This window comes from Neodiprion lecontei, chromosome 5 (assembly GCF_021901455.1).
Source record: "Neodiprion lecontei isolate iyNeoLeco1 chromosome 5, iyNeoLeco1.1, whole genome shotgun sequence".
Lineage (NCBI taxonomy): Eukaryota > Metazoa > Arthropoda > Insecta > Hymenoptera > Diprionidae > Neodiprion > Neodiprion lecontei.
The window spans coordinates 30056343-30078720 of NC_060264.1; the positions used below are offsets into that span (position 1 = coordinate 30056343).

At 36.6% G+C, this 22378-nt stretch overlaps 7 protein-coding genes across 16 annotated transcripts in view; 4 read left to right on the forward strand and 3 right to left on the reverse strand.

Annotated features, from left to right (window-relative positions):
• LOC124294734 overlaps positions 1–22378 on the reverse strand; it is a 147981-nt gene that overhangs the window by 114259 nt on the left and 11344 nt on the right. The gene's annotated exons all lie outside the window — the stretch shown is intronic.
• LOC107221271 (probable cytochrome P450 49a1) lies at positions 1075–6704 on the forward strand. 3 transcript variants are annotated; one of them, XM_015660200.2, is made up of 12 exons: positions 1075–1229; positions 3363–3655; positions 3767–3909; positions 4016–4128; positions 4230–4346; positions 4485–4561; positions 4945–5146; positions 5216–5372; positions 5460–5623; positions 5960–6038; positions 6169–6375; positions 6461–6704. In XM_015660200.2, exons 2-12 carry the CDS (start codon positions 3439–3441, stop codon positions 6566–6568), a joined length of 1584 nt encoding a protein of 527 aa, XP_015515686.1. In that variant the 5' UTR covers positions 1075–1229; positions 3363–3438; the 3' UTR covers positions 6569–6704. The 3 variants fall into 3 exon arrangements, with proteins under 3 accessions (XP_015515686.1, XP_015515685.1, XP_046597471.1); XM_015660199.2 differs by having other exon boundaries at positions 1097–1229; positions 3336–3655; XM_046741515.1 differs by having other exon boundaries at positions 1141–1229; positions 3385–3655.
• Positions 6848–9518, forward strand: LOC107221264 (N-alpha-acetyltransferase 80). Of its 3 annotated transcripts, none has more exons than XM_015660188.2 (4): positions 6848–7191; positions 7431–7659; positions 7946–8076; positions 8333–9518. In XM_015660188.2, exons 2-4 carry the CDS (start codon positions 7553–7555, stop codon positions 8662–8664), a joined length of 570 nt encoding a protein of 189 aa, XP_015515674.1. In that variant the 5' UTR covers positions 6848–7191; positions 7431–7552; the 3' UTR covers positions 8665–9518. The 3 variants fall into 3 exon arrangements, with proteins under 3 accessions (XP_015515674.1, XP_015515675.1, XP_046597480.1); XM_015660189.2 differs by having other exon boundaries at positions 7528–7659; XM_046741524.1 differs by lacking the exon at positions 6848–7191 and having other exon boundaries at positions 7202–7659.
• Positions 8703–11604, reverse strand: LOC107221269 (flavin reductase (NADPH)). Its single transcript, XM_015660197.2, has 5 exons — positions 11168–11604; positions 10724–10888; positions 10304–10393; positions 10054–10185; positions 8703–9938 (listed from the first exon to the last, which is right to left on the reverse strand). The coding sequence occupies exons 1-5, from the start codon at positions 11241–11243 to the stop codon at positions 9796–9798; spliced, it is 606 nt and encodes a 201-aa protein (XP_015515683.2). The 5' UTR covers positions 11244–11604; the 3' UTR covers positions 8703–9795.
• Positions 12588–14321, forward strand: LOC107221268 (mediator of RNA polymerase II transcription subunit 6). Of its 2 annotated transcripts, none has more exons than XM_015660196.2 (5): positions 12588–12794; positions 12962–13121; positions 13207–13381; positions 13615–13810; positions 13950–14321. In XM_015660196.2, exons 1-5 carry the CDS (start codon positions 12767–12769, stop codon positions 14027–14029), a joined length of 639 nt encoding a protein of 212 aa, XP_015515682.1. In that variant the 5' UTR covers positions 12588–12766; the 3' UTR covers positions 14030–14321. The 2 variants fall into 2 exon arrangements, with proteins under 2 accessions (XP_015515682.1, XP_015515681.1); XM_015660195.2 differs by having other exon boundaries at positions 12597–12794; positions 13615–13861.
• Positions 16791–18068, forward strand: LOC107221260 (aquaporin-like). Its single transcript, XM_046741527.1, has 2 exons — positions 16791–17253; positions 17428–18068. The coding sequence occupies exons 1-2, from the start codon at positions 17065–17067 to the stop codon at positions 17614–17616; spliced, it is 378 nt and encodes a 125-aa protein (XP_046597483.1). The 5' UTR covers positions 16791–17064; the 3' UTR covers positions 17617–18068.
• On the reverse strand, positions 18187–22201 carry LOC107221267 (dual specificity mitogen-activated protein kinase kinase 6). Of its 5 annotated transcripts, none has more exons than XM_015660194.2 (7): positions 22066–22201; positions 21241–21427; positions 20546–20711; positions 20097–20333; positions 19752–19931; positions 19361–19578; positions 18187–19071 (listed from the first exon to the last, which is right to left on the reverse strand). In XM_015660194.2, exons 2-7 carry the CDS (start codon positions 21303–21305, stop codon positions 18927–18929), a joined length of 1011 nt encoding a protein of 336 aa, XP_015515680.1. In that variant the 5' UTR covers positions 21306–21427; positions 22066–22201; the 3' UTR covers positions 18187–18926. The 5 variants fall into 5 exon arrangements, with proteins under 5 accessions (XP_015515680.1, XP_046597477.1, XP_046597478.1 ...); XM_046741521.1 differs by having other exon boundaries at positions 22070–22200; XM_046741522.1 differs by having other exon boundaries at positions 20546–20734; positions 22066–22198.

Here is a 22378-nt window from a genome sequence, read left to right on the forward strand (position 1 = left end):
ATATTATACATAATGAATATAAATATTATTATATAAATTATATAAATACATACATTATACATATTACATGTAAAACATTATATAATACCTACGTCTGAAATTATTCTATTATTATTAAACATATTATGCTACGATGAAATAAAAATTAATCGAATATACTTCGACTATTTCTTTCAATATATCGTAATTCCCTCGTGGCCATATTCCTCCTACATTTTTGGAAATAGTAAAATTACCCAAAAAAAACCCATGACGTAGCTAAAGATAATAATTCGTATGATACATTAAAATCCATCGATAAACGGTGTTTCGATTTCAAATGAAATCCTGACTGATTCCGAGCTGAGAGAACAACGGCCCAAAAGAGATCAAGATTACAGCCAAAAGATAGTCGTCAGCTTGGAACACAACCTGACGGGACGGTTACTTAAAAACCGATCAGAACTAAGATGAAATGGCATTACAAATAAAATTACAATGTTTTGTTACTGCATCCGGAGTACCGAGAAATAGATAACAGTTAATGAATCAACGATTAGATATTGTTAATCATATTTTACAGCTTGTTCATGACATACCGACACAAGAATTCAAGACTTTGGAACTGCGAGACGATCATTAACGAGGCGAAAACTACGGGGAAATGTTTACATTAAAATCGAGATCCCGACAAAAGTCTACGAATTAGTTGTTTCTACTTTTTCAAATGCTTTTTGTAGCAAAACCGTTGAACATATTTTTTGTAGATGTCGTCGTGACCTTGAAAGCTATTCAAAACAATTTTCCTTCATCCGAAAGAGTGTAGTCAGCGTTTGAATAAGCGTGTGATACCGTTCCGACATGGTTTAAAAATAACGTTACATCTCGCCAACTATTGATCTGGTTGTAACGCAATATAGCCTAAATTCTGACCCCAGACTTTCCATCTATCCGTGGAAAAAAAAAACAATCAAAATCGGTTCGGTAGTTCTGGGGTTATAAGACAAGAGAAGAGAGCTGGATTTGTACCACATGCACAATTCCTACGCCAGTGGGTGTGATTCGCTACAAGGCTAAGTTGAATAATGTAACACAGTTCTCTGCCTGCCAGAGTTGAGCGGGAGAGAATTGGACATTCCACGAGCGGCGCTCAATCGCGTACGGAATATCTTCTGGCAGTGTATCACCGGACGGCGACGACAGTAGTGCTTTACCAAGAGCAGTTAAGATCGAACTCATACAACGAAAATGTTTGTACAGTTGTTGTTTACCATCTATTGAGACAGTTTCAAATTCATTGCAAATCATTTCGAAGTGATTAGAACAGTAAAAACAAAGATTAGAAGATATAACGCGAGCATGTATTAGGTATTTTTCCACGCGTGTCTTGAGTAAACAAAGTACTCGGTTGTACGACGTTCGAGTTAGTCTGCGAATGCGCATGCGCGGAGTGCAGAAAAGACCACTTTTCTGTTCTAGGAGTTAGGGCGCATGCGCAGTCGCGAACAAATCTGACATTACGCGATCCTAACCTCAATTTCGTGCTTCGCGAAGAAACGCGTAACATAATCTCGTCACACAACAATCGTGTGGAACAAAGATATAACGGTGTTTTCACCTCGCGTATTTGCAATATTCGCCTTCGATTTCACCTACGACTCATATTGGAAATTTAGGCTGGGCCCGAAAAGACTCGCAAGCAAAAAAAACGTACTCTGTTAGTAACTCATTTCAATTTCCATATGTTTATCTCGCATTTTTTTTCCCCACGTACTGCAACTCGCTGCAAATACACTTTAATCTATCGTCCGACCTTCAGTGCAACGTTTTTTCCCCCAGATTAGATAAGAAAACAAACTGTTTTTACTTTTTGTTGTTTACACGAGATTATTAACCTATCGATATAAACAACATTTCCGACGAGGAGGCACAATGTGATACAAGATAGCAAAAGTTATCAGCGAATGATCGTATCAGGGATTTTAAATTGGAAGTGCACAGTCTCAATCATATCCAGAAGCTAAAGTTAACATCTGCAGAGCAAACATCACAAGTAACTGTATAAATCGAGGCTGCAATGTAACGGTGCCTTAGCTTGTCAAGCCCGACCAAACAACAAGGTCTACCTATGCATTGATTTGTAAAAAGTAATACCAACCTACGATAATGCAGTGACTTTTTACTCGGCAGTAATTGACTGGTTGCAAATTGCTATGAAATAACTTGATTCGTACTTTCGAAATGAGGAAGTTAATTCAAGGTCGGGGCCAGCGGTTAGTTGTTATACCGCACCCAACATCCACGATTATGTCACATCCGCACGCCTCAAGCTATTGACGTCGCGTATGAAAAACAGAGAATGAAAACTCTACGAATGACAGAAGCAAATGATCAATGGGATCATGCGATCTCAAACGGTGTTTGCATTTTTTTAGCGTGTGAGGCTTGTACCAAAAAAAAAACAAATTTTATTTAATAAGTACAAGACCAGTTTTCAATTAATGAAAATTGCAAATCCTCGTCTGCCTCGAACGTCGTCAATTTGAGCACCAAGTTGAACGCTAAAGGCCACGTTACGTGCAATAAAGTATAATATGGATCTTGTGATATGAACCGCACTTTATCGATTGACGGAGTAACAGCCACCCTGACCCACCAAACGAATAGAGACCATCTGAAGGCGCGTAGAATTTTGTATTCTTCAAGTCCGGTAGCGTTTGTTCCGACTTATTAGTAAACATGTTAGGAAAAATTCTGAAAATATAAACGGTGCTAACGATATAACACCTAGCAAAATTGACGACGTCACGTGAAAACTGGTTTTATCATGCACTGAGAAAAATTTCATTTCTTATAGTAACTAGAGAAATTCAGTAAAACAGGTATCGTTAAAAAAAACTGTTTGAATATTGTTGGAATTACGAAAAACGAGGTACGCGTTACCATTTTGCGCTATTGTCCTTTTTCCTTTTTTGGTTATTGCAACGCAAAATCAGTTTCTGAGGTTTACTCTACTTTTTTAGTTCAACAAGGCTTTAACGTCAATTTATTCTTGCACGAGCATTAAATTTTCGCAACAGTTGCAAGAAAATATAGCAACAGCGATCGTAATGAGAAAGAATAGTAACGGATACCAGACTTTCCGGTAACAGCTAGAAAACTAATTTTCATTTTTTACCTAAAACCATACTTTTTGGTTGCGGTAAAAAATGAAAATAGTTAAGGACTGAGCGGTAACCAGAGCTAAATATTACTCTCAGTCTGTGTTCAGTTCTCGAATTCGAGCTATCTGTGAGAGAATCAACCCAGGCTATCAGAAAACATACACGTAGCTCTGTTTATCTGTTACTTTTCAGTCGAGATTAAAGTCGATAATTGTACAGTAACAGCGTTCTTTCATCAAAGAGTGCAGTCTACCGAGCAGCTTGCCAAAAAGTTGGAATGAACTTTTGATCGATCATGAACAAGATTTTACAATTTGTAAAAGTTGGTGCCCAGGGGCAAACTCGAACCATCGTCAGATCGCTTGGAAACGCCTGTCCTGCAGCAACATCCAACGAAAATGCCACGACTCCTAAGCCGATTTCGTGGGAAGACGCGAAACCCTTCGATGAAATGCCTGGGCCAAAACCACTTCCGTTAATCGGAAATATTCATAGATTCTTACCCCTTATCGGTGAGTCAGAAAGTTGATGTATAAAAAAAAAAAAAAAAAAGAAAAGAGAAGAAAAAAAAAATAAGTAATTGTTGATGCTCGTCCTACACGTTTTTTTCAACCACGTTTTAGGCGAATATTACGAGAAAGATAAGAAAGACAACAGTGTCTTCATACGGAAGATCAATGAGAAATTTGGCAATGTGGTACGCGTAGCTGGTCTACCTGCATTACGGCAATCCGTCTTTGTTTACGACCCTGACGAGGCCGAAAAGGTTTTCAATTGTTATTAGGATAAGAAAATTATAATGGGAATATGAAGAACAAGGATTTATACACCTCCCTTTAATCGTTTGATTTTAATCGGGATCTACTTCTCAGGTTTATAGAAACTCTGGTCAATGGCCGATGAGGGATGAGATAAAAACTCTTAACCGCTATCGAAGAGTGATACGGAAAGAGGTCTACGACGAAGCGTACGGTCTCCTAATTACGTAAGGAAATAAATACGGTAAATTAAAAAAATTCTAGGTATAAATATAATGCAAGCAGAATGACCAAACCTAACCTCAGCCCTGTAATTATCGTTAACTAGGCAGGGAGAGGAATGGTGGAAGTTTCGAAGCGTCGTGAACAAAGTCCTGATGCGTCCCGAAATTACCAAACTCTACGTCGACGCCATAGACAAGATTGCCGAAGACTTTGTCAAAAGGCAAGTGAGATGATATTATTATATACGATTGAATTTCAATTCATTCTTCGTAATTCAATTCTAACGTATACATTATCATTCACTCATGCTGGGTGACTTGAACATGTTCAATCTTTCACCACGTCAATATTCTTCCAGAATTCGACTGATTCGAAACGAAAATTTCGAGATGCCAGAAAACTTTTCAAACGAATTGAACAGATGGGCTCTAGAGTGTGAGTATTGTAGAGTATTAATTCTTCGATTAATCGATTGTATTTTTCGATTGATCGGTTTTTCAGTTAATCGATTAGTCGACGGTTTCGATTCATATACCAATTGACCTGCAGTATTGTTGAGGCAACTTCGATTAATCGATTATTCGAAAAAGTGATTAATCGAAACCGTCGATTGATCGATTAATTGGAAAACCGAAATCGTCGAGTAATAGATTAATGGGAAAAAGGATGAATCGAAATACTCGATTAATCGATTAATCGATGATTCGAAAAAACGATTAATCGCTTAATCGCTCAGCTCTAGTTAGTCTGAATTTTTTCCACACCGTAATTGTTCGCATGGAAAAAATACTAGGAATATTTACGGATTCTTTCTTCAGCAATCGGGGTTGTTGCCCTGGACACGAGGTTCGGATGCCTAGAAGGAGATCTTTCTGAGGACTCCGAGGCGCAACGTTTGATACAGACGGTGTTGGCATGGTTCGAGCTGTGGTACCAGCTGGAAGCACAACCGTCGCTTCACCACTGGGTAGACACGAAGAACTGGAAGAAGTTCATCTCAACGATGGATTATTTCAACGAGTGAGTATGTACGTGCGTAATTCACGAACTAATTTAATCACGTGAATATTGACTATGACGTTATCTTAGGACCGCGATGAAATACGTCAACGAGGCCGTAGAGAGGATAAAAAAGCACCCGAAAAGCGACGAGGAAGACAAGAGCGTTCTCGAAAGGCTGATCGCCGTCGATAAGAAAGTTGCCTGTGTCATGGCTCTGGACATGCTCCAGGCGGGTATCGATACCGTACGTATTTCACCTCGGTGTCAAATTAATTCTGTTCTGCACTCGTCGTGCACATCTGATTACGAGTGGTGAAATTCCTTGTTTTAGACTTCCCAAACTGCAGCGGTGTGTCTTTACTACCTGGCTAAAAATCCTGACAAGCAGGATATCCTGCGACAAGAGTTGACGGAGTATGCACCAGATGGAAGGATTACAGCGAAAAACAACGAGAAAATACCATACTTGAGGGCTTGCATGAGAGAGGCTGCGAGGTTCATTTCACTTCATATTAGAATTACGGAAATCTTTTTTCTTTACGAGTTGGCAATAGCGCTGTGCGATTAATCGATCGATCGAGAGCTTCGTATATCGTTTTTTCGTCTAATCGATTATTCGATTAATCCTTTTCCGATTAATCGATTAATGGACGGTTTCGATTCATATACCGATTGACCAGCTGTGTTATTATGAAGCAACTTCGATTAGTTGGAATAACGATTAACTAAATCGTCGATTATTCGATTAATCGAAAAAACGATCGATCGAAGCTGCCGATCAATCGATTAATCACACATTACCAATTGTAACACAGCTTTCGCCCTTTTCAGATTATCACCGATAGCATACGCGAATCAACGACTTTTACCTAACGACTTGGTCATTGGTGGTTATCAGGTGCCAAAAAAGGTGAGAACAGACAAATATAGCATTTGAATTGGAACGGTTGTAATATTGAAAAGTTGAACACATCTTCAGTGATCAGTTATCTCACTTCTTAATTATTCACAACTGCTTCGGTTTTCGATTCTGGTCGCAGACTCCGGTCGTTCTTTGTCACATGGCGATGACAACAAACCCTCAAGTATTTCCCGAGCCGATGAAATATGTGCCCGAAAGATGGCTGAGATCAAGTCCGCATTTCAATAACGCCCACAAGTTTGCCATGATGCCGTTTGGCCATGGATCACGTATGTGCATTGGTAAAAGATTTGCAGAGATGGAAGTTGAGGCTCTTATTACAAAGGTAAATAAACGATTATCACAATTCTGAAACCTTTTTTACTCGATGGACTATCGCCTCGTAAATTTCCATTTTCCCCTACTTGCAGATAATAACGAACTTCAATGTGTCCTGGCATCATAAAGACATGGAATTCACCAGCAAGATAATTAACGTGCCTAAAAGTCCGCTGAAGTTCAATATGACCGATGTTTAAGGAAAAATTTAACCATAATCGGTGCTACATTATTTAAAATATTGTAACATACTTTTGTATAAGATTACTCCTTTATTTTTATTTTGGAAAATAAACGTCAATACTATTTATGTGATAGAATTTGACTACCAGATTACACGAATATATTTTCGTCTTCCAAATAACGAATTATGAAAAAATTTCAAAACGATTTCAGGGGTAAAATGTAATACAAAGAACAAGCTACGATATAGCTACATTTAAGAAGCTACACTTATCGATACTAGAGACACGAGCGGCGATGCCATTTATTGTACATGGCCTTGTCTCGCTGACGATAATCAATCTCAAATATTTCGTATCTAGATACAACGTAATTCATGACCGTAGCCTATCACAACAAACACGTGACGTTAGTGTCGAGGTTTTCTCTGCGTCATATTTGACAGAATAGAAATTTTCTTAAATTACGTAGAGTACAATAATCAATATTAAAAGGATATTGCTAAAAAATAATATGTATATGAGAAAAAGACCGAACTTTTCCTATGTAAAAGAAACTCCATTAATAATATTCATGACGTAGAGTTCAAGGAACTTCTCGAGTTTCAAGTCTTCGTTCTAATAACAATTATACGGTCAAGGTAATTTTCATACGCGTCTAATCGACTGTGCCAATTTTATTCAGTGCTTGACTTCGTCACGTTTTATTATAACTAAAAGGATCTCGAACAACTAATAAATTTTTATTAACGTTGAAAGAAAATTACAAACTCATTTTCACAACCGACATATTTGAGCATCAGGTGCCGTCCGTAATAACGCGCCAGAAATAAAATGTATATTTATAGTTCTAGCACAAACTGAGAATGAGTTGGTTTAGATTTTACAGTTGTTCGTCCAATTTTCCGGAGAAATACTTCGGAAGCAGCGGCCATTAATCTTTGCAACAACGATTTATACCGATTAAACGTTTATAGAAATAAACCTAATCGTGTGAGCATAATGAAAGACACGCCCTATTCGGTGGTACCGCTGCACAAGCGTATGGATCTAACGCGGCAGTGTGCAAAACTAGTAAATTCCGAATGGCCAAGAAGCGAAACGGCGCGGTAAGTTGAATTCGAGTAAACGTCGGTAAGTCGTTGGAAACAAAAAAATTAAAAAAGTCCGACGGGTGTCGGTTGAAAAAATGTCTGCGAATTTTTCGGATACTTCTTTTGAAATTCATCATGGTTTATGAAAAAAATATACAATTGAAGTAGTTGCAGAAAATTTTGAAAAAAAAAAAAAAGAATATCACCCGAATATCTTAAACGTATATTACTCCAAACTTCTCCACACATTCCGATTGAAATTATATATTGATTTAATTGTTATTTACTTTCTTTTTCACAGGTTGAGAAGCTTGTACAGTTCGTGTGATAAATTTCCTACGTGTCTTGTACTTTTGGATGATACAAATGTCGTGGGACATTGTAAAATATCCTTGGTACCAAATATGTGCGATTGTTGTTTCTTAGAATCTGGTGAATAAGATATTTTTCTAAACAGTATAGAATTATACGGATCGTAATTTGGCTCGTATTTCGTATCAAATTTTTACATTCACAACCTGACTTATTTATACTTGTTTATAAAAATAGTCATGCATTTGAAGCCACTCGATTCCATTTTTTACTTGAAAAAAATTATACAGAGGAGAGGTTCATTGCATAATTAATGTGTAAAAAAAAAAAAAAAAAAAAGGTTCAAAAAACTAAAAAATGTTTCAATAAATTTCAGTTGTAATTGACCAAAAATGTAGAGGACGAGGTTTGGGTTCATTGCTCATGCGTCGTTCGGAAGAATATGTGTCAAAGAGAGGAATAACCAAGGTTCTTCTATCGACGAAGGGACAAGAGGAGTTTTACAAAAAATTGGGATACAGAATTTGCGACCCGTTAAACTTGCATGAAAATTCATATCGCGAAAAAGATTCTGCACACTCTACTCCGCAAAAACAATCAAACACAACTACGTCGATAGGACCTCCTCCTCCACCCATGCCAAGTATACTAAGGAATACCAGTTTGCTATTTTCAGCGGGAAAAACATACATGATGAAGAACTTATGAACCATCGCATCATTTTGGTGGAATTGCAACGCTAATTATTATCATTATTATCATTATTATTAATGATATTGTATTTATAAATGAAAGCCGCATACATGATATACATAATTTTTTTTTCTTTTTCAACTACTGGTTATGTAACAAATGACCTTATCAACAATGTGTAACCATGTAACACGTGTACAGTACTATGTGTATATTACAATTTCTGTGATATTCCCTGCAATCACCTCAACGGCTCCGCTTAAAATATACTTGTTTTATAACTATGTGTACCTGAGTCAGTAAAAATGTCCAATGAATTCAAACTTTCTTATCACATACACTATTTACTCCTGTCTAATTGCGAATATATTTCCAAACCAAGATATCGCAAGCAAACTATACGCTACTTGCGAATGAATGTCTAGTCTCTCCGCGCTTTGATTTACTGCTACTTCGTTTGATAACAAATTTGTTGTATTATAGATTTTCCAAAGACACGCATGCATTGCGATACGAAACCAATTGATCGACGATACAAATACCAAACTGAATCTATTGCACCATTATTCTTAATTTTTCAATAACAAAGATAGACTTGATTTACACTTTAACTATAGCTGCACTAAACAGTTAAAATTAGAACGAATGAATATATCAAAAGAAGCTCTCACGATATTCAATATTGGTCAATTTGTTAAAACGATTTTTAATCTGATATTCTAGTACATCTACCAGAATTTTACTTCTTATTGGACATTTTTCATTTTCAATTCCTTACCAAACAACGAACTTTAAAAAACTTGTGTTTCCTTAGTTTTGTCTTTATGTCTGATTTACAGATTAAAAATATCTAATAAGGTCAACTGAAATGCTGCAAAAATGTTACCTGAGAATTGACAAAGCTGTTTTTTTGGATTAACAGAAAGCGATTCGTATTGTTAACTCGTCGCTCAGACAGTTAAAACAATAATAATTCTTTTTCTAGCCCGATTCATGAATGCAAGAATTGGAAATAGAAGAATAAAAAATGGGTGTGCAAAAAATCGATCAGAATAGAATATTGTTGAATTGAACATTACATTATTGATATTTTGTACGAAAACTTGAGGAAAGACAACATGAAGATTTAAAAAATTCAATCAATTATCAAACATTCGCGATGCCACATACCTTGTGGTAGTGTTCTGGCTGGTTGAGACTTTCTATTAAAAAAGCGCCTAAATCATACTTAGATATAGCACGGCCGCTAGATTCATCGTACTTGATAACATATTTCGTGCTTGGAGCATCTGGAAGTAAGAGAGACATTCATGGTAAATCGGCAAGAGAAAATTGGAGAAACGATTTTCGTACCTCATACATTCTGCTCTGGAATTAAGCTAATTTTAAGAGCTCAAGAGTTACCTGCGATATGAGGTGGTAATACAGCAATCCACTTCAGCCCGCTCATTTTAGTTATTTCAAACTGGCGTTCGTGATCAGCATTCAAAGCCTTAAAAATCGCCGGCACCTTTTCAGGTGGGTAAAACAGGAAAGCTACAGAGCAACATACAAATTTGGATTTTACTTCTCAAAGCCTGCATCAACTCGGTTGAAGTTCTCGATTTAAAAAAACCCATAGATGGTAATAGACTGAATCAGAAAAAAGAATCACCTGATAAACACACAGAGACCACTTCGACGTTGTGCTTTTTCATAGCATCGACTATGTTTTTCATACCATCAGAAAGTACCGTAGTCGGCGCTGCGAAGAACAAAAGAGCAACAGTTTTTGTAAACATCGATTGTTCTGTCAAATTCAGAAATGCAGTGTTTACGTATAAAATATCGCACATCAATTTCATAAATGCTGGCAGACCGATTGCAGCAAACGTAAATTCATTGCAGATATAATTTTGGCTAATAAAATAAACATGCTTTCATCCAGTGAAAAGCAAAACAATATTTCAACTGTGAACTTCAGTTACGAAAAGCGTTGATAATGGGTGCTGTGAACACTTGGGTCAACATTCATTGAAATTAATAAGCGGTACTTGCAGCTTGACGAGTGCAAGTCAAAGATTTATGTTATCACCTAGTTCGTTTCTTGTTCCTAGGACAACAACGACACCCTCCTGACCAGACACAGCGTTAGAAACTTGTTCTTGATTTGTAACATCGCCAACGACAACATTCACCTTCTCCTTAATGTCGAGCGGAACTTTAGCTTCGTCCCTCACAAAGGCTGTCACCTGCAGTCCTGGACGAATTAAACAACAACCTTGTTATACGACGTGAAAAATTATTGATAAGTACAAATAACAAGTTTCTTTCGTCTAATTTTTTTGGTTTTTGGTAAAAAAAAATTTGATGGCTCGGATAAAATACGTAAAGCTTTGATAGCGTGATGAAAATATGCGAATTTGTGGTTCCCTGTTTCAAAAAAGGCCGATAATTTCATTATAGAGGCTTACGATATTGTACTCACTCGATACACGAAAATTACGTAATGGTTTATAATTAACCTAAAAAAAATCACCTTTTTCAACCGCAGCGCTCAGAGCGCAGAGGCCAGTCATTCCCGTGGCCCCGAAAATAACAACTTTCCTAATCATCCTGATTAATGAGACAAATTTTACTGCCGAATGTACCACCGATTGCGAATCCTACAATGAATTACCCTCGAAGCCGGTCGAACGCTGGAGTTAACCGACCGATACAGGGATTGTTGATTCTCTCTGATTGTGGGATCACGCGTCAGTCAGCGGGGGGGATTCGGAGCGGCGTACAAACTTGAAACGACGATGAAATGCCGCCTTCCGCAGCGTCAATGCAATGGAATTCAATGCAATGTGCCCGAGTATATTGCCGGTTAAAATTTCCTGGTAGAGTAAAATTAACAGGAAGCTAATTGCCTCAACGATAATCGATGCAACTAATGCGTTAGAACTGATTACAACCGTCTATAACGGCGTGCATGCGGCATAATGGGATTTTTACTCGATAATTTTTTTCACTGTCATCGTCAATACATAATTAATCACGATTCGTATTCATTAATGCCACACGACGATGACTTGCGGCTTCTGACAACGAACGGCGACGCAATACAAATATTATTCCACTTGTCATTCCCCCTATACCCGGCACTGATTGCCACTGATTGTCCTACTTGAATAAACGAATATGAATTGGTTTGAACTACACAATACATAGGTATATAAAAGATACAGAATTTAAATATCGTACACATTATTTGTTTTCACGCCGCAACTTACAGTTTTCAATATACAATTGAATTTCACTTCTTGCTTTGCTTGCTTTCAGACAAGTTTTAGGGTCATGATAATAATACTTATTTCCTACCGTAATGACGTATATATCTTGAAATAAGGACTTAACAGCCCCATTCTATACGCAATTCTAAGCAAAAACACTATAATGCATTTTCATTTGACACAAAAACAAAGAACTGACAATAATAAATTCGTAGAATTCATACCATTTCTATATTTCTGCGCCAAAGGAAAATGTATCGGAGTATTTTTGATCGGGATTATGTGTTTAGAATGCGACTGTTAAGCCCTTTTTCGAGTTTTAGATACGTGGACTTCGATATTTAGAGATATATAAGTCAACGTCGAAATCGACCTAGGCACCACCCTATTAAGTTACCGAATTGTGTACATTTTCTTTCACAAAATTTCAAATAAACCCAATCGTAGTTCGATATAGCATTGGATGGAGGTAAGCTTTTGTTATTCAACCAATAGTCCTTCTTTGCCGACGCATTCGCAATACGAGACAGCTTTTAAGCTTCTTGTTCAAACACCTTCACCATAGGTGGCGATAGTATCGAGTGTACTCTCTGTCTCTCTCGCTCTGCGACGTGATTGGCTAAACATGCTCGCTCAGCCAATCATGGCGCAGAGCGAGAGAGACAGAGTGTAACGCGATTGCCTTTACCTAGCACACATAAGAGTATGAGATGCTACTTGGTGTGAGGGCTTGATGTGCCATACTGATTCCAAGCCCTATTTCTGTCACATACGTTTTTACACCTGTATATTTACTCGGTTATGTTTCGAAAAACTGAATAACATTGCAATATCGACAAAATACTAATTCCATAATCAATATGGTGCCGGGAAGACCGCCAGTTCCTGGTGTGTATAATCAGAAATACGATATTTGCAGTAGCAAAAACATAACCTATAAACAAACTAATGAACCATCTATCCCCTGATTTTTGCCACTACAAATATAAACTACATATATTTAATAGATTTTCGTATAACTGGAGTCTTTTGTCTAATGCGAACTATATTTTCAGATAATCCACTGGGACTTTCATGGCATGACAGTGCCTTGATCCCGATGCTAAATCCAAGCAACATAATGGAGTATTTTTCGGAAAAAAGCAATCCGTTCTTTGACAGAACGTGCAACAACGAAATAGTAAAAATGCAACGTCTCAATCCAGAGCAGTTAACGTAAGAAAACTCGTCACTAATACAGCTGCTGGGTATGTAATCACGCCTGAGAACGAATTACAGAGGATTACAATTTTTATTTCAGAAATATGACAGGCCTTGAGTATATATTGTTACACGTTCAAGAGCCAATACTTTACGTGATAAGGAAACAAGAACGCCATTCACCCACCCAAGCCACCCCTTTAGCAGATTACTACATCATAGCAGGCGTAGTTTACCAAGCACCTGACCTAGGATCTGTCGTCAACTCAAGACTGGTACGACTGCTGCTAGCCATTATAGCCTATAGCCATAGCTAGACTATTGATTTTATACACACGATCAGGTATTGATTAAAATATCTAGGTTTTTAAACTATCAGATTGATAAAAAATTAGGAAATCCGAGTTCCAATTTAGTTGCAATTTTGAGATTTCTCTCATTAATCTGTTAAACTTTCATTCAAACATCTATTATTCTTCATTCATTGTTGATTCTACCCTGGTTTCAGTTGTCGACCGTTCATCATTTGCAATCAGCCATTGAGGAAGCAAGTTCTTGCTCTAGATATCATCCTAGCAAGGGTTACACGTGGGATTTTAAGAATGGAAAATCCCTGCCAGCAAAAAAAGAAGTACCAGTTAGAGAAGAGCCTAGTTCATTGTTCCAGCGTCAGAGAGTTGATATGTTGTTAGCTGAGCTGACTCGTAAGTTCCCTCTGACTGTACCGAAACCGATACAGCCAGCCCCTGAATCTGGTGTGTATTGGCTTTTTATTACCCATTGCAAAAAACATCCTACGTCTTGTTTATAGAAGTGAAGTTTATTACTCAATTTCTATTCCAGCTGTGGAGGTTAAACAGGAAATCAAGACTGAAAAGAAGGACATGAAACCCCCACCCGAAAAGAAGCCAAGAACTAATTGAATTTATTTTAAATATTATGAAAGTGGTTTATGATGTGGAAGTCTGAATGACAGATAATATTAGTGAAACAAATTCTGATTAATTTTAAGGAAAGTTTTTATGAACTTATTTATGCGAGTTTAATGAAGAATACGAATCAAACTAGTAGTTGAGTATTATTTTTCTTGTGTACCCTTTTCGGATACCCTGGTGTACTGTGTAACGTGTACATGTTTCAGGGTGTGCGAAAGACAAATATCAAAATTGTACTGCATAGGACAAAATTGAAATAAATTTATTTGCATTTTCCGCATTCGTAGTTTCTCAAAGTAAATTACCATCGCGTTTCTATTTATGCTATAATATAAAATGAACAGTTACTTTTTACAGTAAGGGCAATCGGGGTTATCAATATCTGCTTCAATCCTTTTCTTAGGCTCTAAGGGTTTCAGAGGGGGCTTGTATTCGTAGTCGCCAGCTGGAATAGACTCGCAAATGTGGATATTTGGACAGCACTGCGACTTCTTTGGTTTTTGTGGCGGGCAACGCGTTTCAGAGTTTTCATGGTGTGCGGATAGTATTGTAGTATTTGTTGAAAATTTAATAGATAAAACCTGTTCCAATGTAAATAATTTTGTACATAAGGGTAGCAGAATTGTTAAAGCATTCTACACTAACGTGATATTCAGGGAAATATTTTACAAACCGGCCACCTCGAAGTTTCCAGTCTCAGAACAGGACGTAAAAATTTATGCATAAGTGAAATTTTAATTTGTTCTAAAAAGATGTAAATAAATTTTGACAGACCGACGGTAATTTATTTGCTTGTCTCATTTGCCATGCGCCTAAACATACGAAGGCAGAAATAAGTAAATTATGAGCAACCTCAGAGTACTGCGAAAAATATGTGTATTTTAGAAATATTATGGACTCTGACATCCATACAAGGGGACACCTTTTTAATTACCCGAACCTTATATGTATATATAATTTTATCATCCAACGAATTTGATACAAGTATTTCATGGTATGACGACCGTTCAATGTTGCAATAGATCAGGCTGCTTAGGTTTGGACTGCGAAATTGGAGATAATATTGATACTTTTAACCAATCAAAGACGAATGGAGAAGTGGTCAAGCGGATACGTCACGCTAAGTGTAAGGTGATTCGATTGGCGCGAGAACAGATACGAAAATTCAACGAAAGACAAGTATGCGCGATGTATTTCATTCGTTGAAAGTCACGAAGTATGAATCAAAGGGCTGACGTTGCAACCGTGACAAACTTTCTGAGAATCAAAATTTTTCTATTGTCTTCTACGTCTTTTCATAATACAGGCCGAATTTGAACAGAGATTGCGAGCCGCCAATACTGTATGGAACCGAATTCGTAAACGTGGACACGTAATAGCATTCGCAGTAATAGTTGGTATTCTTGTATGGATGTCTTTGGTGTACGGGGCACTCCTTGGAGCATCGCTTTGTAGCAGTGGACGATCGTGTTTCCCATTTATGTCTTTTCACACAACACAAGTCAAACATTCTCTTTTTTGATGAACAATCCTTATCATGTACTCCCTTTGGATACCACGCTCTGGCTGATCCCAGGTTTAAATATAATAAGCAACGAGAATGACAGAAAAGAAACGATAAAATTTATAATCCTTACGCGATAGAATATACGATTTTTAAACAATCACCTGTCTCTTTCTTTTTCCATTTGTTCGATTTAAATAATTTTTTACGTACCAAACTATTTAAACAGTTTTGGAACATCGTAATGATCTGATGATCTCGGCGTTGAAAATATTTTTTACGCAGCAAAAATTTAAATCTGAATAATTGTGGAAAGTAAGGAGGAATAAAGTTGTGTAATTCTTTGATCCAATATAAATGAGCAAACCGCAGTAACACATGACTTACTCCTGAATCTGAAACATCTGACTGGAATTTTTTGTGAAGTAAAACCTGTAGGCATTCAAAGAAAAATAAACTAGACGTAAAAATGGCAGACATCGATTGCCTAGGATTAAGTGAGCTGGATGCAAGCCTAATTTACGCCATGCTGGGCGAATTCATCGGATGTACTGCGATATGCTTTTTTGGCTGTGGAAGCTCTATGAAATTTGATCCCGAAGCACCGTTTTATATGTTTAGTGTCGCTCTAACTTTTGGCTTAATGTACACAGTTTGCACATTCATGTTCGCCGACATGTCGGATGCTCACTTCAACCCTGCCATCACTGCAGGACTAATGATCATTAATGAGGTAAAATCAATCAACTGAACCGACGGTATTGACTAAACGTAAAAATGTTTGAGCCCAAGTTGCGCAGGTTTGAAAATCCAACCAGAAGTTGTATCAGACCTTCTCAATAGTCGTTAAAAACATGGTTTTCAACCCGAATCAATCCGAAATTTTGACAAAGAAATTTTAGAACTTGATATAAATATTTCTGAAGTAAATATTTTTCTTCGAAATGAATGTCAGTAACAACACCAAAAAATTGGTTACGTTTCGGCAGAGGTGGGGTCCCTCCTCAGAACGATTATATTTACAGACGCATCTGTCACGAAAAAAAAATATAATAGGTAACACAGGTTCGCTTCATGTCCAAGAAAAATATTTACTTCATCATTACCGAGTTCAATAAACCATTATTCATAAATATTTCTAGACAAAGGTGCTGCGAGGTGCGCTTTACATTGTGATGCATCTATTTGGTTGCTGTCTTGGAGTTTTGTTGCTATTATGCGTAACTCCCTTCGACAGAGAGCGGAAATTTTTCTACAGAAATTATACACTCGGATACACAGCTCCCAGCGAGTACATTACAGCCACGCAAGCTTTGCTCATCGAAACGCTAGTCAGTAAGACAACCAAGAATAAAATTCCTCTATGAACGCAACAGTGCAATTGTCGATGATTTTGTAAAATGAATTGTTCAACCCACAAGAAACTAAAATGGCAAACTGTAACAATACTGCTTTGTAATACTGGAAACTTCTCCCAGCACGTCGCTAGTTTACAGGAATATGTTTTCTTACAGCATTCATGCTGATGTTGACTATTCTCCTGACAATGCGGACGAGTAACTCGAGTGTTCGTTTATTCGCACCTTTCGCGATTGGATCGATTTTTATAGCCGGTATCACCGCTTTTGGCTCAAACACCGGCGGATCATTTAATCCGGCAAGAAGTTTTGCACCAGCTCTGTTTGCCAGACACTGGAACGATCATTGGGTAAATGAAAAAACATTGCACGCAATCTAGTTTCAAGCAAGATTATACCAAAGTATCGTATAATTTGTCAAAATTCAGCCACCCCCTGTTTTCTCTTTCAAATTTCAAGGATAAAAGTCAGATTCAAATGCAAAAAATGAACTTTCTTGAAACAGATCATTTTTTCACTTAAAGGTCTACTGGTTGGGACCGACTCTCGGTTCGGTGGTAGCCGCTTTTTTATACAAATGCATATTCAAGTCAGCAATTGAAGAGGGGGAAGAATTGGAAGAAGAAGACGTAATGGATAAACCCAACGATGAGGTAGCAAAATCGGGAGAAAAAGGATCGAAAGAAAGAAGAGGGGAAGAAAAGAAACTGTGAAAGTTTTAGAGCCATTCAATTTGATTATAGGGATAGAAATAATGCGTTGATAATACCAGTTGAGAAAAAAAAACAACTACATGGATATGTGTAAATAACTGTATTGCAAAGTTTTATTCAATCCATGGATTTTTATTGCACCGATTGTTAATGCACTTCTTATTTTATAATTAATACACATGTGTTTTTATGTATATTCAGGTTCTATATGTAATTTCCCAAATTTTTATGTACAATTGACGTAAATCTAATTTACATACTACATGTATAAAAAAAAAAAATGTTCACTTGTCATTAGACAAAATCTGTTTAGCTTGTTTTGCGGGCATTCAGTTCAATTTATATACTTTGATTTCAATCGGATGAAAAATTCAACATATTATTACATTATTCCATAAAAAACGGACAAAATTTGACACGAATAAAGTGTTGCATGGATAAATTATGATTTACTAATACGAGAAAAAAATTTATTACAGCTGAAGGAAAAAAAAAGAAAAACGTAACTGTTCAAAGAAGCTAAAAGTTAAATTCAACCTACACCTTTTGCAAGTAATTGTTCATTTTATATTCTAACATTAAATCTGATAACAATTCCGCGTATCACTTCGTTTAAGGAGAAACGTTAAAAAAGAAGCGTACCGAAAAACTTTTAAAAAACTTGACAATTAGCGCATTAGCGCTCTTGGCATCACTTTACTCGCGTCATATATTTTGATGTAGTAAAGTTTCCAAAATAGAAACCAATAATCTCTGTTAAGAATTTAATTTAGTGCCGTTATTAATTTTTGAATTAATTAATGGATTAGAATATTTGATGAAAGGAATGAAAATTATTTCATTCTCAATGAAGATATCGAAAAACTTTATTTATGATGTGATAAAAACCATTTTGTCGCTATTATAAATAATTACTGGAAGCAATGTTTCATCTATGTACAAAAACCGCGTTTGATTCTATAATCGTGATTATGCGAGAAAAAAAAATAATAATAATATATATATACAACACTACATAAGTGTGTATCTATAATTCTAAATATATCGAAGACGTTTTAATTAATGTCATTACTGCAAACTGATAAATTTGATTACTGATGCATATGTATATCTACCTAATACACAAAACGAACACACACTGAAAAAAAGTGAGAGAAAGAAAAAAGAAGAAATAATTAACATGAAATTCATAGAGTACAATGAGCTATCCAACTTATTAACAATCCAATATGTATAATAAGATACACCTGTGATTCGGATATTGATTTTTGTGAAAAAGTGAATGATGAACGCAACGGTCTTTACGTCTATTAAACAGGTCTTTCTGAATCTGTCAATCTCAAAATTTCACCAACGAAAGCTGCTACATCTGTATCCTTAGCAGCGTGTGCTTTTAAGAAACTAAATTCCAATAATTGATTATAATTAGGCCGGGCAGTGTAGTCCTTCATTAGGCTGGAAGTAGAAAAATAATTTTCCAAATTTGTTTCACATCTTGTTTCCACAAAACTCTGTCGCAAACAATCATCGGGAGCCAACAAAAAAAACATTCGAGAGTTTGAGAATTAATTTTCCCAAAGTAATGGCAACATAGATGTTGATTTTTTTTTTTTTTTCATAAACTGTAGTTCCTTTCCCTCAAAAAACGTTGAATGTCTCTTCTGAATGTCCTGATCATTTTTACATGCAGAGTTACAAAATGGATGTTCTTTATTTCTAAACCATCCTCGAGAAACACGCTTACCACTTGTTTATAAATTCCTCAAAGTCTGAAGAAAATTTACCAGGAGGCAATTTTGGGGCGTCATCTTTAACAACCTGCTTTAGTTGTTCAAACGGAGTACCCCACGAGGCATAAGGAAATTTTCCCATCGCCAGTTCAACGAGGGATATTCCTAGCGACCAAACGTCTGAGCGTATGTCATACTGCGAAGGATTACCTGTTGGGTCTATCCTTTCTGGCTATAAAAAATAAGTAAATCTACTCCTTCTTCTTACTCTTTCGGCGTTAAATTGTGTGCGCAATAACTTTTTACATAATAACGTTCTCATATCTTTTACTTAGAGGCCCTGGAACAGGGCTTACAGTAAAAAGTTGAGAAAAGACGACAAAGAAGGGGAGAAGAAATACGTACCGCCATATACGGTTTGCAGCCAGCATCTATGGTTTTTGCTACCGAATCTACAAGATAACCTGATATCCCAAAATCACAGATCTTCACCTCTCCTTTTTGATTTATCAATATATTACTCGGCTTTACATCCCTGTGTATAACGCGTAGCTGTGAGTAAAGATAGTGAAGTGCGCTAACTACCTAGAAGATGGAAAGAAAACGCTTTCAAATTTCCTAGTAGTCATACATATCAATGTGGAAACGACGAATCAAATTGATTGATTCCGACAAGAAACTTTCCGCAATATGCGGATCATTTTTAAAACATCAATAAAATGCATAAATTAGCGTAAGAATAATACTTACAGCGAAAGCTATTTTTCCAAGTATATCTTCGGGAATCGATCGCCCATGTTCGTAAACGTTTATATAAAACTTGTCTAAACTCATGTCCATTACTTCCATACATATCCAAACATCACCTTCCCTAAATAAAGCACCGTAAAACTGTACTGTGTACGGACAGGCCGAACTTCGCATAGAAACGTCAAGGTCCATCAGCAATCTTTTTTGTTCTTGTGTATTTACCGTCGCTGTTATTCTCTACATTGAATAAACAAATGGTGAAACTTCTGACAATCGTACTTTCCTACGTATTTGGGATCAGAATGAAAAGGACGAGGCATTGAGCGGTCGACTCACTTTGGACTGTGCGACAAGTGACGAGCTAATGAGGAGTGTCAATGGCAAGGAAACGAATGGATATCATTCAATTGGAAAAAAATGCGACCAGCTAACTATTTCACATCAGTTACCTTAACAGCCATTATTGTACCACTTTGTTTATGCTTCATCTTCTCCACAACACCGTATGCTCCGCGTCCAAGAACGCACAAGACTTCGAGATCGTCAGCTTCGACATTGAACGTTTTTTCACCAATAGTTATGGTCGTTCGTTTATCCAAGTTTCTCGGGGGAGTTCTTGTAGAAAAAATATAAAATATCTGCATACTAGGGTCAATAAATTCATCCCCAATACCAATAGCAGAACAGTATGCAATTAAGAATAACAGCAGGGCTGTAGGCACCCAAGCAGACCAAAGAAGAGTCGATCGATTCAGAAACGAAAGTAGGTAATTACCGCAACTCAATGTTTTAGAAAAAATATTATGAACTACGACACCAGATATCAAAGATGTTGTGTTTAACTGATGATACATTTAGAACTATGGACTGTTTCATTTGAGTTAATAAAAAAGATTCCTACATTGGAAGATCTTCAACGCCATACAGATACCTGACTAAAGAAAATAACAGTTGACTCAATTTATGAAAAACAATGGTTAGATAATAAATTACGAAGTTTGGGTGAAATATGTTCAAAGTGAACAAACTGGCAAGTGTTCGTCGTCAATCCGACAACAATTGTTAATACATTAAACAAAATAAATGATTTTCGGTCAGGAACGAATACGATTACTGTAAGCATGATGAGAGATGACAAACTTACAACGGAACCGCTGCCTCCTCTGACATTGTAATTCTCAAATTTCTTTTCCCCTTACGTGAAGCCATGATGTTGATCTTTATCGTTCAATAGACTGCAACGATAGCTGGGTTTTGTTTACTTGTTCTGTTTCTTTTTTTTTGGTGGGGGTATTAAATCTCAATACTTGCTCTGCTCATGCTTAATCGATCTGAAAATAAATTGACATACGTTGTCGTGATTTGACCGTTGAAGAATCGATGGGAGAGAAAAAACAGCCCTGTTGTATTGAAAACAACACTTTAGTGATTTCACTATATGACTAGCGAATGTTTTCGTAAAAGCAAAACGTACCGACTTAGGTTATATAAAAAGATGCAAATTGATTCTGTTTGGAAAAAGAAAAAGCTATGTGTAGAAAATACGGTGGGGACGTAATGTTCGGTAGCATTCCGTAACACATCCGCGAGTTGTTTGGGAATAGCGAATTAATAAATACAGTAAGATAAATCGTCATCTTTACCTCATATAAATAATAAGTAAATTCCAAAGTTTTCTTGCCCATATATGAAGTTTTTAATCAACTTAAACTATGGATTGAATTTGGTCACAAAAATTTACCAACACGGAATAACGAACTCAAGAGTGTGTTTGTCGTAACTAGGGATATGTAAATTTTTCGGCCAATATGAGAAAAAAAAAGCGAAACAACTCTGCATTAAAATAAATCACAATGAACATAAACGGGAAAAAAATCGTCTATCCATAGAAAATATTTGAAAAATAATCTCCGAAGATTAATCACATAGCAATCGAGATTACGGTTAAAACTCTCAGCATGTAACTTACATACATGTAACGGAAACCTGATAGTAAACTTTACGTAAATATTTTTATATTTGCAGAATTTAATAACCACCAGATTAGATCCGAACTATAATGTTGGCAATACTGTGATCGACAGACGAGTTGCGATCGTAAGTTTCGATAGTATGTATAATAAATATGTAACGACTGTCAGACCGTTGTGGAACAGGACTTTTTCCTGGTATTTTGTGAAAACCACGCGCGATCGAGAGACGGGTTCCGATAGGGTGCGTTCTGAAATTAACTCCCAGTGCTGTGAAAAATCTTCCATCTCTTTTGCTTTGGCAAGTTCGTC